General features: G+C 37.1%; 1 protein-coding gene across 3 annotated transcripts in view; it reads right to left on the bottom strand.

Moving 5' to 3' along the window:
- Positions 1–16,770, bottom strand: part of grip1 (glutamate receptor interacting protein 1) — a 197,473-nt gene that overhangs the window by 53,382 nt on the left and 127,321 nt on the right. For all 3 annotated transcript variants that reach the window (XM_052118849.1, XM_052118850.1, XM_052118851.1), the window contains exons 8-11: positions 16,595–16,742; positions 14,232–14,401; positions 5,946–6,092; positions 1,391–1,540 (exon numbers count right to left, since the gene is read on the bottom strand). In XM_052118849.1, coding sequence (XP_051974809.1) covers positions 1,391–1,540; positions 5,946–6,092; positions 14,232–14,401; positions 16,595–16,742 — 615 coding nt within the window. The remainder of the gene's footprint in view (positions 1–1,390; positions 1,541–5,945; positions 6,093–14,231; positions 14,402–16,594; positions 16,743–16,770) is intronic.

Below are 16,770 nucleotides of genomic sequence, written 5' to 3'. Positions count from 1 at the left end.
GTGTTTATGTGATGGATGCTGGAAATGGGGCCTGTCTAGGTTTGATAAAAAATAAGAACATTTCAAATAGTGATGGTGCTGTTTATTACATCAGTAATGTCCTGACTATACTTTGTGATCAGTTGAATGCCAATTTCGTAAGTTAATGTACCAATTTCCTTCCTAAACTGAAACAGGATCTGTATATTATTCCAAACTTTTGGCCGCCAGTGTACATATAACATAGACAATGACGTATTATAATTTACAGCAGACTATCCTGATTCAAATGAGCCCGAGCCCAAGCCCAAGGGTAAGACGATGCACAAGAGGTTGCTCAACACATGTGTGTATTTGTATGGGTGTGTGTGTGTGGGTGTGCACATGTCCACATATGTGCTCATCTAAAGGATTGGGATGATCCTGAACACTTATTATTTCAGTATTTTCAGTCTAATCCATTAATTTCCAATGGCCGGTCATTATTGATCAGGAACATGAGCGTAACAAAGTGAAATAAAACAATTATATTTTAAGCAAATAGTCCAATTGTTTTTTTTGTGTTTTCAGATACCATATGTAAAAAAATAAATAAATCAAGGAATTTTATTCCAATTGTATTAAGTAAAAAATTAAAAATAAAACGCAAAAAGTTGTCTGGGTCAAAATGTCTGGAACACAACATAAGGGTTAAAACTAAAATATGTCTCACCCATTTCAGTAAAATACTTCAATATAATCAGTTAATTAATACAAATTGAGAATTTATTACCTCTTTAATCAACACCAAGTCATATTTTATACCATAATATGCATAACTAAGACTATAATTGAATAGATCCGATGTTACAAAACTTTTTAAACTTTTGTTTTGCTGCAATTTTTGCCCCAAGCCCCCCAACCTTTCTGACCCTGGGACATCACATTCAGTCAACACAAAAGCAAGAACAAATGCCATTTTTACATCATTGACATTGAACAGCATTTTTTTTTTAGCATGGAAGCAAACACGATCTAAAATGATTATCAATGAATTATGGCTTAAATTTCACTTTGTTCCTCACAAAGCTATCACAAGTCTTCAGATGTCTAGGAATATAGTGTATGAGTGTTTTTTATTCCTTTTGCCATTCTTGGTCACTATGAACTTTTCTTTGAAAAGTTCTACTTCTGTGCTACAAGGAAAAAAATAAACGGCATACAGGGTTGGAACGTCATGAGTGAGAGTAAATTATGACAGAATTTTAAGTTTTGGTTGTTCTATTCCTTTTTCAAAAGTGATATAGATGCATTTTGCAGAGTCAGTTTTCCATTAATATGACATTAATACGTTGTTCAACAAATAACAAAATGTACACACCCTTAGACTGATTTGACTGAATTAAACATAATGCAACTGAATTAAACATACTTGAGCTCTTGTAGTCTTTCTTCTTCAGTTTACGTCTCATCATGGTGCCACGAGGACTAGTGGGATACATGGTGCGCGGCAGTGTGTTCATGTTGAGTGAGCTCAGACTGTAGGCACTCATGGAGGTGGGAGAGAACGATGAACCCAGAGCTGTGTGAGAAGCAGAGATGAAACTTTTCAACAAAACTCTCAGTGGTACAGAACACACTATAAAATACTCATTTCAAATTTAGACAGAATTTCTTTTTTTCCCCATATACATTATCAGCATACTAATTTAAGTGAAAAATGTAATGTAAAAAATGTACATTAATTAAAAAATTGCACAGTATTTGGTTTGTCTTTTTGCTTTAATTACAGCACACACTCGAGTTTCTTTGTTATACCTTTTTAAAATCCTAAAACTTTGTCTATTTCCAGGTTAAATTAGATTTTGAGTCCCACATTTGCAATGTACAATCAGACTATAGAACTCCACTGAATATTGTACATATTATCTTGATTTAAACAGTCTAAAAACAGGTGTTGGTAACAAGACCCATGGTTTGTCAACAGTTGAGGAAATGCATACAACAACTCATTAAAACACTGCAGTCTGTGCTCCAGTGTTTGACATTGTGTGAATCAAAGTCTTCATTAAAGCACACTTCTAAAAATACTCCCAAGTGCCTAAAAGCCTCATCTTATCTCAAAGCAACGGCTAAGAATCAAATCACTGTTGCCACTTATCAGATAGAGCACTTCAAAGCCAATTCTTAAAAAGGATAGTTCACCCAAAAATGAAAATTCTACCATCATTAACTCCAACCTAGTATGATTTTCTTCCATGGAACACAAAAGGAGATGCTATGCAGAATGTTACAGCCTCATTCACCAGTCAATTTCAGTATATGGAAAAGTGATGCATGAACGTGCATGGTCACTCTGCCCCTAACAATCTGCATAACATCTCCTTTTGTGTTACATGGAAGAAAGTAAGTCACACAGGTTTGGAACAACATGATGGGGAGTTTCCATTATTTGGGTGAACTTAAATGAAATGTTATGTTATGTTCAGACCCACAAAAATGAGAACAGATTAAATACTTTTTTGTATTGATGTTTGAAACATTTGTTTGCTCTTAGCTATATTCTGCAATGGCCTTTTTATGTAAAGCTATAAGAGCCATATTGAGGCACTATGGTCTACTTGTGTATTGTATTTGATAACATAATGTAGTTAATGTCCAGCAAATGCAGGCTAATTTGTCTATAGAGCCAAAGGAAACAAAGACGTAAGTAATATAACTCTCAGGGGAGCTTTGCTCTTGCACTCTTATCAAGGACACATCTTTTAGGGACAACAAAAAGCCTCTGAACTTCCATAACCAAGAGGAAAATAAATAATCATGGGTAGGATTATAGAGGAATAAAAAAAGAAAATGACTAAAAAGGTATTGATGATATGATGTAAATTATGTGTAACAAACAGTGATTTGTCCAAGGAATTGCCTGTGGCATCTTTACTGACCCTCTAAATAGAGAAGATGAGTTATTATTTTGAGATGAAGTGCATACATTTTTTCAATGTTGAAATACCTTACTCTATCCCATCTTAAACGAATATTCCATGTTCACTACAAGTTAAGCTCAATCGACAGCATTTGAGGCATAATGTTGATTGGCCAAAAAATGTATTTAAACTCTTCCCTCCTTTTCTTTTAAAAAAAAAAGTCACTTACAATGGAAGTGAATGGAGCCAATCCGTAAATGGTCAAATATTCACTGTTTCAAAAGTTTAGCCACATGACATAAACAATAAGCATGTTAACTTTCAGTTTTAACAGAAGAATTAATGTAAGTGCTTTTATAAAATTATAAGCTCCCCCATTGACATCCATTATAAGTGCCTCACTGTAACATAGTTTTAGTTACTTTTAATTTTTTAATTTTTTAAGAAAATTAGGGACAAGTCAAACTAATTTTTTTGTGGTTATTAACATTGTCACACAAATGCTGTCAACTGAGCTGAACTAGTTTTGAACCCGGAATATTCCTTTGATGTGGACAGACAACAATAAGTATCCCATTCGTAGGTTGATTTCCCTGAAAAGTATAAACAATATTGCTCTGTCCCACTACAACATTGCTCTGTTTGTTTAAGCATCCCGACTTGCCCGACACAACAACATTGCCTCAACCAATGACATGAGTTTGAGGAAGGGGCAAACTGTTTTTTATGACCAATGAAAGACTCTGTAAGTGTTGTTAAACCAGAGATGCCTAAACTGGTCAGCTTTTCATTGCATTAATTTAGCAGACTGCAGAGTAATGTTTTTAGTTTTTTTTTTATATATAATGAAATCATAAAGTAGTGATGATGTAGGGTCATATCACACTTTTTTATTGGTTAAATATAATTTCTGTTTATAATCAACAAAGCTAACATTACAAGCACGTGCGCCTTTCATATCATGGCGCTCCCTCATAATGAAGCACATTTGCAAAGGCAGAAAAAGCAAAAATATTTTGCGTAATGTACCAGTTGCATGGTAAAGAGAGACCGTAAACACCCGTTACATCCAGGGTCGGAAATTAAAAGAGGCTATGGGAACAGTGTTTGTGCATTTGTTTTGTAGGCTGTTAATTTAATAGCCGAAATATGGGAATGAGAAAAAGAAAATGTTTCAGTAATAATGCACATCGTGCAATGTAGAGATCGTGCAATTTTGTAATGATTGGAACATGCCATTTAAAAATGTAATTCATTGTTTAAATTAAAGTATTTGACTCAATAGGATGACATGGCTAGAAAAATATTACCTTTGTAGGTCATATAAGGAAATTACAAAGCACTTTTATCCAAAGCAACTTACAGTGCATTCAGAGTTTACATTTTGATCTGTTTGTGTGTTCCCTGGGAATTGAACCTATGATCTTGGCATTGCTATCACCATGCACTACCAGTTGAGCTACAATTAATGTGCAAGCAGGCTGCACGAAACGCACGTCAGTCGCATTCTGTAGGCCTGTTAGTCCGACTTCTTGCAAAAGTCAGACTGGTAAAGTGCTCACATTACCGGCTGAAATCAAACTTTTAAAATGCATGTAAGCATTTATGTTGCCTCAAATCGCCTATTGTAATTGAAAATTAATGATTTCCAGTCGCGTTGAGTCTTGCTGTTAGTATGAATATCTCTTCAAGTGCAGGCCATTTCTAACACTCTTGCAGCACCCTTGAAATGCAGAGAGCGAAAAGGAAATCGATAGAGCAGTGATGGCTGGAATTTATAGCAATGACTCTATATAATCGTAGCAGACTCTGTAAGACCTATTTTTATTTTCAGTGAGGAGAAGGACCTAAAAAAGCAACTGCGGAGTGCATTTAATAGTCATCTCAGATTCATGGAATAGAAGTTAATATAACAAGTGACAATCTTGTTAGCAACGCATCATCTCATCTCATCAGGCAATTAGAGAGCATTACAAGTCCATGGCTTCAAGATATCAATTATCATCGACTACACGTCCCAGAATTCACTGGACGACAATAAAGGAAATCTATGACCGCATTGAGAAACAATTTGGTCACGTGGTTGGAATATCAATAGAGCAACATCACATCTCTAGCTAGGATTATGTTCATAGCACAATCTCACAAACACCACCAAGTGCCTGTCTGGATTTGTATGGCAGCAGTAATGTTCTATTCGCCTCTGGGAAAAGAGAGCTCAGCTACGCCCACAGATGGAAAAAAAAAGGGCAGATAATACCAGGGAAGAGAGCAGCAGAGACAGAGAAAGAAGAAAGGAAGAGAGAAAATTTGTCTTTAGCCACAGAATAGTTTAGAGACATAGAAAGAGCCTGAGAACAAATTAGTTCTGCTCTGTTTTCCCATAAGATCAAAAACAAAAACAGCCATATTGAAATAAAGCACAAATGAGATGCTATAAGAAATGATAGCATCTAGTAAGTGATGCCAATTTTGACAGATGCAGACATATATCATTATTAAGAGAACTTTATATCCATGCGAACATTATTCACTATGGCCAACAGTCACAAAAATAGACCTTGAGAAACAATTATTTGGGCCATGTCAATGACATGGTCATGTTACAAAGCCAAAACCCATAAACTAATGGAATAAATCTGTTTATAGGTGATAAATAAAAGTAATATACTATAGTCATTTCTGACTCACTACAATGCACAATGGCATTACTATCTGATAGCATCAGTGTTAGCATCACCACAATACTTTTTTGTAACTGTAGTATCACCAAAAGTAACTACAAATTTGATGACTGGTTTCAAACATCAGCCACTGGTCATACAAACAGACTGTCTTGCCCATAACTCGTATCATTGGCTGGTAGGGATATTCAAATCTTTTGAATGCACCGGAGAGCAACTCCGTTTACATTTTTCAGGGTAATCCATTTATGAAGATCTGCAAACTTCTAGATGTCTCTAAGCATTTTAACATCTGAAACGATACACTCTTTCACCTTTAAAGAGAGACATGGAGGGATACAATAGAAAGTGGATGAAGGAAAAATGGTAGGAACATTACAGGGGTTGTTTGGAGAGGTTTTCTGCTTGGTCTGGCTGCGGGACTGGTCAGGGTGGTAGGTATTATAGTGTTGGTAGGGAAGGAAGTTGCTGTTGTTGTTAGTTCCGGATTCCCATGGCAATGTCCGGTTACTCCTCTGCACCTTGACTGACCACACAGAGAGGAGAGAGTGGGAGGGAGGGTGTGAGCAGGTAGAAACATAGATCATTACATATGTAGAACCTACACAAGCTACAATATACAAAGAGACACTTAAAGGGTTAAAATAAATAAATAAACCACGAGAGGCCAAGCAATAGTGATTTTACCATGGTTAAAGGGAGTTTTAGGGACAACAGAATGGTAAATCACTGTTATTCACTCCTTGACTGGCATATTGTTTTTATAAAACGGCAACAGCTATATGATAGAACCAAGGTAAGTTCCAAATGTTTCAATATAATTTTATACCAATAATAATAATTATAATAGTATTCATAATAAACAGCTCTTCCACCAATTCATATAGTTAATAAACCTAACTCAAAATGACATAGATAGATAGGCCACACCCACACTATGTTTTCAGTTGAAAACGGATGTAACATCATCGTTTTTTTTAAGTATTCGGTAGAGGTCTTTCGATAGTGGATTTTTGCCGATACCGATAACTAACAGTGATAACTGATTAATCGTCTGACAGTTTTTTCATTCGATGTATAGAATGATTAAAGATTTTGTAGTATTTCCTTACTATGACTGGCAAAGACACTGAGGCTACAAAAGTCCAAAATGAATAAAATCCCATAAGATAACAAAATTCCAATAATAACTTGAAAAATGCAGATTTGGTGCATAACATGGAACATTTAACCATAAACAAGCCCGTAATACAACAGGGCATTTTAATTAAAAAAATGATAGAGACTTGCCTCTGTTATAATGCTCCATATGACCGAATTTAACAAATTAAGCTTTTTATAGCCTAGTATATATTATGTCCCAGTAATATATCCCAGTGTGGATTAGAGGCATAAACAAAGCAAAATCTATGCGCTTTCAGACAAAAGCTTAATAGTGTGCATGTCACCTATATTTTTACAAGTTTTAAATATGGCTCATCCAATCAGATTTCAGAGTTGTAACTGTTAGTTTTATCAGACAAGTTTTTTTAATTGACCTTTTTTTTATTTGATTAAAACTGATGAATAAACCAACGAGAGAAAACAAAACACCACCAAGCATTTTGGAGGATTTTTCATCCCCTTGACCATTTTAGGACAGACTTGAAAATACGGGATGAACTGATTCGATACGGGATACATCATTTCATCTTTTAATATGGATGACCCCATTTTTAATGGGACAGGAGGCAGCCCAAGTTCTAGGTCTATGCATGTAGACCTAAACATGTAGACCTAAAAACGTGCATGTGAGCTACCTAACAACATTAAAATGAAAACTTCTGAGACTTTTGTTTATATAGTATGCAGTGCAAGTAAACAACTGTCTTTTTAACAATGACTCATATGTATCCTGCAGGCATGGAGACTTTCACTTGTGTTGAAGAGCACTGCAAAATCTTAAATATCCAATAGGTAGGCGCTTCTCTCAGAGAGTCCCCAAGGAATATTCAACCATGGACACGAGCATCCTGCTACCGCATTGATCATATTCTATTTTAACTCCTTTCTGTTTCAGAGTTAATTTTAGCAGCATGTTTGCTGTGACCAGAGATTTCAAACATACAAGCACACAACCTGATAATCAAGATTGCAAATGCAGTCTCTGAGAAAGACCGAGAGAGAGAAAGAAACTGCAGGAGGGCAGTGGTTGCAGGGGAGGGGAGATAAAACGATCAGGCAGGGAAAGAAAGACTGTGAGAGGTGAAGGTGGAGTGTGTTTTTGTGTAAAGGTGGAGACCAGGGATCCATCATCAAGATAGCATCACACCGCAGTGTAAAGCTGAAAGACAATAAAGAATCTACTGAGACTGAAGGTAATCAAGACTGGACAGATGAGATGTATTTCTTCTACAATTATGTATGTATGTGTATGTAGGAGCTAAATATGAGATTGTTCGTTTATCATTAAAAGGGAGTGTGCAAATTAATATATGATGTTTTGCATCTTTTATTTATTCATATGACATAACAGTATGTGCTATGGATGTGAACCAATTATTAAAAAATCAATCATGAATTATCTCATGATATTCATTCCTGACTTTCAGTTTCAAATGCATTCAATTATTCTTTTAAGCCAAGAAAACAAAACTTGTACAACTAGCCTAGATTTCATTGTTACAAAATTCTGCCACACAAAGACTGCATATCACTTTACTTTTAATATAAGACCAATTTGGATTTTATTTATAATAGAAGGTCCATTGGTTCCACTTTATATTAGGTGTCTTAAGTATTATGTACCAACATTAAAATACATACAATACAATGCATTTATTGTGTAACTACATATTGTTCTGCAAAATTCTCACAAGATTCACATTTGCTGCTACTGAGGTTGAGTTACAATGACAAATGCGTTGGTGTTCCAACAATTCCGACCAATGATTAGAAATAATACTGACGCGACTGAAACCATTTTTATGTCAAATTAGTAAAATCTAACCAATCTGTTGAATTTAATTGTTAATAAATGTTAATTACATGCTTTAAAATGCTTTTCAATAGACACAAAACAAAGCTATTGACAAAGTCCCATTTTTCAGTGAATAATGGAGAAAACAAAAAAACTAAATCGAAATTGGATTTTTAACATAAGCAAAGTGGATTTGCAGTCTGATGGAAGTGGAATTTAGTCCCAAATAACAGCTACAGGCTAGTTGCTCATTTATATACATGTTCTTTAGTCTTCTAAAAATAACTGAATGCATTTATGCAATGAAAGTCTTAAATTACTTTTAACATTAACATTTCATTAATCAAATTTTTTGTTTACTTAGGTAAATACACTTAGGCAATACATAAGTATTTTGAATATAAAGATTTTTATACTGTACACTCACCTAAAGGATTATTAGGAACACCATACTAATACTGTGTTTGACCCCCTTTCGCCTTCAGAACTGCCTTAATTCTACGTGGCATTGATTCAACAAGGTGCTGAAAGCATTCTTTAGAAATGTTGGCCCATATTGATAGGATAGCATCTTGCAGTTGATGGAGATTTGTGGGATGCACATCCAGGGCACGAAGCTCCTGTTCCACCACATCCCAAAGATGCTCTATTGGGTTGAGATCTGGTGACTGTGGGGGCCATTTTAGTACAGTGAACTCATTGTCATGTTCAAGAAACCAATTTGAAATGATTCGAGCTTTGTGACATGGTGCATTATCCTGCTGGAAGTAGCCATCAGAGGATGGGTACATGGTGGCCATAAAGGGATGGACATGGTCAGAAACAATGCTCAGGTAGGCCGTGGCATTTAAACGATGCCCAATTGGCACCAAGGGGCCTAAAGTGTGCCAAGAAAACATCCCCCACACCATTACACCACCACCAAGAGCCTGCACAGTGGTAACAAGGCATGATGGATCCATGTTCTCATTCTGTTTACGCCAAATTCTGACTCTACCATCTGAATGTCTCAACAGAAATCGAGACTCATCAGACCAGGCAACATTTTTCCAGTCTTCAACTGTCCAATTTTGGTGAACTCTTGCAAATTGTAGCCTCTTTTGCCTATTTGTAGTGGAGATGAGTGGTACCCGGTGGGGTTTTCTGCTGTTGTAGCCCATCTGCCTCAAGGTTGTGCGTGTTGTGGCTTCACAAATGCTTTGCTGCATACCTCGGTTGTAACGAGTGGTTATTTCAGGCAAAGTTGCTCTTCTATCAGCTTGAATCAGTCGGCCCATTCTCCTCTGACCTCTAGCATCAACAAGGCATTTTCGCCCACAGGACTGCCGCGATACTGGATGTTTTTCCCTTTTCACACCATTCTTTGTAAACCCTAGAAATGGTTGTGCGTGAAAATCCCAGTAACTGAGCAGATTGTGAAATACTCAGACCGCCCGCCTGGCACCAACAACCATGCCATGCTCAAAATTGCTTAAATCACCTTTCTTTCCCATTCTGACATTCAGTTTGGAGTTCAGGAGATTGTCTTGACCAGGACCACACCCCTAAATGCATTGAAGCAACTGCCATGTGATTGGTTGATAAGATAATTGCATTAATGAGAAATTGAACAGGTGTTCCTAATAATCCTTTAGGTGAGTGTATATTGTATATGTGTAGTAATTTAAATGTATATATACTGCATATATTAGAGGTAGACTGATATATCGGTTTTACAGATTAATCAGTGCCTATATTTGCTTTTTGTAATTATCGTTATTGGCAAAAATCAATGCTAACTTCATCTGGTGAAAATATAGGCTCTAAAAAGCTTAATTTGGTAAATACTTAAATACAGAGAATAGTAACAGAGCCAAGTCTTAGTCTTTTCAAAATAAGAGTTTGTGTGTTTTGGGCTTGTTATTACTTAAAAGTCCCACAATATGAACCAAATCAGATTTTTTTTTTCTGGTTATTATTGGAATTTTGGTTGAAAAATAAACTAAATCTGGGATTTAATTCATTTTGGAATCTTGTAGCCTCTGTGTCTGAGCCCATAACAGTAAGGTAAGAATTATTTTTTGTTGAACTCAAATGTATATACTACTGTATATGTTTAGTATACGCAAGGTTTGTACTACAAGATATGAGCAAAGGCCCATGGTAACCCAGTGAAATTGTTTTGATCAATGTTTGAGTATGCTATAACAAGTAATGGGTGGAGGATAATTGTGGCAGCTCAACAAACTGATATTGATGAGTGTCTTACTATGCAGTGATAAGGTAGAAAGATGTGTATGTGCATTCAGATGTCAGCCAGCTGTCTGGTGTTCAGATGTTTCTGGAGTCTGCCAGCTGTCTGGAATTTTACACTGGCTGGTATTCAGAATAGAGTTAGTACTACAGAAACGCTTCAGTGCACTAAATCTGCTTGAGCTCAGGAAATAGAGAATAATTGTGTGTTTATAGTCTGTGTTGGGAACGTGCAAATGCATAGTAATGTGGGAAGTGTGACAGTAGATGTGAGCAGCTCTCCACAGGAAACTAGTGTGAACTTCCATCAGTGAATCTGTTTGGATGGAGCACTAAACCCAATTTCCTTTCCTTAAGAGCCAATCAAGACACCTCCTATAAGCTGACCTACAGGTCACTTCATTTTTTTTTTATGCTGGGCCCTGAGAACCTCTTCAAGAGCATGTTACAGGAAGCATTATTATTATGTTTAATTTATGTTCTCTCTGCCTCAGCTTTATTCCATGTTCTTATTTAGTTCACAGCCAGAAGGTCATACAGCTACTGACCTTGTGAACATCCTGCAGAATAATTCTACTTCACCAATAAGGTTATTTACCCAAGCAGAACAGCAGCAGTATGTTTCGAATTATGGAATATATAGGGTGTGTTCTAGATCTTTGACCTCTTTGTATGTGGTCTAAGCCAAGCAGAACCAGCAGCAAAGGCAGAGTAGTAGTAAAAGCTAACAAGATTTCAAAAATGTATTTAGAAAATGTGAATGGGGCTTCCATCCATCCATCCATCCATCCATCCATCCATCCATCCATCCATTTTCTTCTGCTCATCAGGCTTCGGGTTGCGGTGGCAGCAGACTCAGCAGACTTTTCCCTGGCCACATCCTCCAGCTCTTCCTGGGGTATCCCAAGGTGTTCCCAGGCCAGCCGAGATATAGAGCTCTTCAGTGTGTTCCAAGTCTGCCACGGGGTCACTTCCAAGCTGGTAATGCCCAGAACACCTCCCTAGGAAGGCATCCAGGGGGCATGCCTGAACCACCTCAACTGGCTCCTTTCAATGCGGAGGAGCAGCAGCTCTACTCCGAGCCTCTCCCAGACATCTGAGCTCCTGACCCTTTCCCTTAGTTTGAGCCCAGGCACCCTACTAAGAAAGATCATTTTGGCCGCTTGTATCCGTGATCTCATTTTTTCGGTCATGACCATAGGGTGAGCAGGAACATAGATCGAGTGGTGAATTGAAAGCTTCACCTCCAGACTCAGCTCCCTCTTCACCACCATTAATGCCGCCGCTGCACCGATTCGCTTATTGATCTTATGCTCAAGTTTACCCCCACATTTGAACAAGACCCTGAGATAACTAAACTCCTCCACTAGGGGAAGCAGATCACTCACTACCCGGAGGGGACAGTCCCCTCTTTTTGAATGATGCTTGCCTGTCAGTGCCATTATGCTAGGGTGGTTACCAGGGCATTGCTATGAAGTTGCCAAGGTGTTCTGAGGGATTTTAAGCATGTTGCTATACAGTTCCTAGTGTATTCTGAGTGGTTGCTAGGTGGTTGCTTTCTGACTCAAGTCAAAAGAGCCCACCCCCAAATCTCCATGACATTTCTGGTCCCTAAAGTAGATATGGCTTGGGATTTTTTGTGGCCATTTTATCATCCACCAAATGAAAATCATCAGTTTGATCGCTTAGAAAAGGAAAACAAGCAATAGGATTTGAGGTGTCATGTTTGTCCACATAATAAAAGTATAAAGGCTTTGTTGATGTTTGCCTGAGGTTCCCTATTCTGCTCTATTTCCTGTTTGCTCATATGACATCTTACTGTGTTAGTCTGCAGTAGAGTAGCATGGTTTCTTAAGGGAACATTAGAAGAAGTTTAAGATCTTGAAAACATCCAGAGGCCTGTCATGTATCGCTTTCAATCTATTTTTAAATTGGATATAATAGATGCAGGGATTTCTCAATTCAGGACCACTGGATGCACTCCTTCCTGTTCTTGTCTACATGTAGTTTGGCTTTCCAAATCTTGGTATAAATCCCAACCTATCAAGACGTGAAGCAGCATTGCAGCTTTTGTCCCTGGTGTTGAACGCTAGCATCCTGCTGCTGATAAGACATGAAACGCCAAACACCAGATGTCATGAGAATCTATGCGCCCCTCTGGGAGAAACATCGTTGCTCAAAACATTTGACGCCAGCCTTTGTTATCACACCATTTGGTGCAGCAGAGCTTAATAAAAGCCTGTCAGGTGATAAAGAATGAGCTTGCGAACAACACATAACCCTTGACAATGTGAGACACAAAGCAACATCCTCTGTCCTTGCACAGCCCTGTCTGCAGCTACAATATCTCAGCAGAAAAGATGTTTAAAATAATTAAGATAACCACCATGTAGACAAGAAACTCTTGGCCTTGCACTCTGACACCAAACCCCCTGTTTTCAGACCAAGGCTGGGCAATATATTGTAAATTCGCTATATATTTGAAAGTATTTTGCTACAGATATCAAATTGCAACAGTGTGATAATCTTAATGCAATTTATTTGTAATGATAATCAATAAATTAAATAATGTACTTTATTTATCTAATGCAATTTATTCGGAATGATAAAAAATGTATTGTTGTAATTTATTTGTCTAAAGACATTAGACTAGTTTCACAATCCTTCTTTGTCTTCTGTCTTGCGAGTGTGAGGGCACTAGAGTGTGTCTCTTTAGTAGCAAAAATTAGATTAGAGTTTGATAAGTTTCATTCATTTCTGTGAATCAGTTGAAATTGGGTTACTGATTCATTCATTTTCAGATTCAACGATTCAATATTCACGCAAATATTGCTGTTTTGATTTTAACAGTGTTCAGGGCAAATCTATAAATATGGAAGTACATGGAATATTGTCAAAATACACAAAGATATTGAGATATTAAATATTGAACAATATCACCCAACCCTATTTCAGACAACATATTGTGTCTAGGAACTATACGGTTGATATCAAAGACAGGCAAGAATTATGTTATACATCAATTATGCATATGGCATCACTTTGAATATTGATTAACTTGTTAAAGGGATGTTTCCACTCTCCTCAGAGCCCTGGGATTTGATATGCTACACGGCATGATGCACGTCATACTACATTACATACAACAGCTTCCATTAATAAATGTGACCAAAAATATAATGCTGAGTGAGTAAAATGGGCTTCTCTTATCAACAAAGCTTTCTGATCGGTGTCACTTTAGGGGGCTTACACACTAAAAAATGCTCTAAAGCATTTGATGGACTAGGATAATAAAACCTGAAACCACCTTTGTTGTGTGGAGCACAGAATGGTCCTCACAAAGAAAATGGCTTACTAAATAATGCCTTAATTAAATCTAAAAGGTTTGAATGAGGGTTAGGGAATAGGAAATGTAATTTGCTCAGGGTAAAACATTAGAAGTCAATGGAAAGTGTGTGTGTGTGGGTTTCTTACCATGTTCAGGGGCCTTGAGAGCCAGTCTTGTTTGGTGGTGGGGCAAAATTTCCATTTTGACGTGTTCTGAAGCGCTAGCTAGCAGCTGGGTGGCCTCGGCCAGTGTGCAATACTCCATACTTGTGCCATCCACCGACAAGATGTGATCACCCGCGTGCAGCGCACCACACCTGCAAAGACACTGACATCACTTCCTGTTCTGACAGCCCTAAACATTGTGTGCATTACACTTATCAGTGCATTACATAACAATTTAAAGGTGAAATTAATAATTTTTGGAATGTGAAAATGCTTTTCCTATCATGTGTCCTATCATGCAGTTATTTAGAAGTAAACGTTAATTCCACAGAAAAGTGTAAACACTTTATTGCTTTCAAAACATTGCTCTACATGCATTTGTTTTAGGCCTCGTCAGGGTTGGGGAGTAACGAAATACATGTGACGGGAATACATATTTAAAATATAACATAAGCAACTGTATTCCAGAATACAGTGGTATTTATAATACAGTTACATTCAAAACGTATTTTGATTACTGAAGACATTACTTTGCATTTTATTGTCATTTGTTTAATTTAATATTTAGTCCTTTCAGATGGAAAACATTTATACATATAAATGATGCGATCCAAAGTGCATTTGAACAGCGGTGAAACACTTTCTTATGATGTGTGACATTCATACGAGCAGACAGAGAAGTAAGTTTGAAGTAAGTTTGGAGCAGAAGAAATAGAAATAAACCTTGTGTAAATTGTCAGCTTTATGCTAAGCTAAAATGCTATGTCAAGCCATTTTACATGCACATGTGACCAGACACGATAATTTTTTTTATCAAGAAAATTCATGTTGGATCATAATTTCTTTTTTCTAGTAAGACCTTTTGATATTAGGGCAAAAATCTTATTCTTGATGATAATTTTTTTATTGTTTTCCTGTAAAAATATTTTAAAAAACCTTAAAACAAGATAAATTTGAGTTAAGTGTCTTGATTTAGAAACTGCATAAGATATTTAGGTTTTTCAGAGAATGTATTTTTAACATGTGTATTTTGTTTTGTGGCAGTTTTTAATAGTCAAAACAAGTCAAAAAATCTACCAGTGCTGAAGAAGTCATCCAAAGTATTTAGAATAGAATGTTACAGACCTCGAGTAATCTAACGAAACATGTTACAAATGACATTTTACAGCATATATTCTGTAATCTGTAGTGGAATACATTTCAAAAGTACTGGGCCTCATCCATACTAATGGACATACAAAAGAGCCTTCCGTCCACATTGAGAAGGCTCTTTTGACAGCAAAAAACTGAGCTTTCGAAAACGCTCTCTCAAGTGGATCCATTTTCACATTGTAGTGTGGATGGGAAAGACGGAGATATCTGAAAACAATGAGCTATTTGTTGTCATGTGACACAGTCATATGATCCATTCAACCCAAAACAAGATGGCGGCCCACATTGTAGCAGCGTTATTGTGCCTGTTATTCACTTTGAGAGAGTTGTTAAAGATAAATATTACTTTGTACAACCTTTACAATTCATTCCTTCAAAGGTGACACAAAGTTTACTAGGTATTGCTTTCTGGCAACAAAACATGAGGACAATTGCATTTCAGCCTGTACATGGAACAGCTATTTTTCACATGCGCAGTAAGAGGATTCAAGCGTTTTTTTATGTTTTAGTGTGGATGAGCAATTTGTGGAAAACAATTGAAAACAGCAGTGTGGACGGATAGCGTTTCAAAACATATCTGGATTAATGTGGACGTAGCCTTAGCATCCTGTGCTGCCTGACATAGGAACATTGGCTCAACCAATGGCGAGAATTAGGTGCGGGGCTATCTGTTTGTCGTCCAATAGATGCTTCCAAATCCGTTTGTTAGCGGTAGTGGTGCAGATATTACACACTTCACCTTTACGTGCCAAAACCTGAACTTAAACAAATTCTCTTCAATAAACAACAAATATCGCCATAAAAGCATGCATATCAGTTATCTACAATTTAATAATGTTTCTCCCAAGAGCAAACCCCTGAACCATCTTCAAAAAACTAATCTGCTCTGATGGAAAGCATTTTCACTTGCTCAGCAATCCACCACCATTATTATTGTTCCAGGCCTTTCTGCTAGCATCAAGACTAGATGAGTTATTGAATTTCTATAATTAGTTGCTAAGCTTTATGCATTTCAAACTTTAAAAAATTCCTAAGCAGGCATCAGGTTACTGCGGCATACATTCTTCTCATCTCAGCACATTGATCTTACTCACAGAATAATAGAAAAAACAAGAGCAATGACGCTTCATTTATAAGGAATCAAAATGGTCACCTTCCACTGTGTGGGGGGAAATGATTGTGGCGGTAATTACCTATCGGCAATGCTGGCTGGTTTGACCTTGTCGATGATGATGACCTGCTTGTTGCAGTACATGGAGGTAGAGAGAGCCAGACCTAAACTGGAGCCCATAGACTTAGCCACTTCCACCAGCAGCGGACCTGAAGCTGTTGCTACTGAATCTACAGTAAAAAGCAAAAAGAGTGAATA

Source organism: Xyrauchen texanus, chromosome 45 (genome assembly GCF_025860055.1).
Source record: "Xyrauchen texanus isolate HMW12.3.18 chromosome 45, RBS_HiC_50CHRs, whole genome shotgun sequence".
Taxonomy (NCBI): Eukaryota; Metazoa; Chordata; class Actinopteri; order Cypriniformes; family Catostomidae; genus Xyrauchen; species Xyrauchen texanus.
Note: the sequence above shows the minus strand (reverse complement) of the source record. Positions and strands in the feature narration are given on the sequence as shown.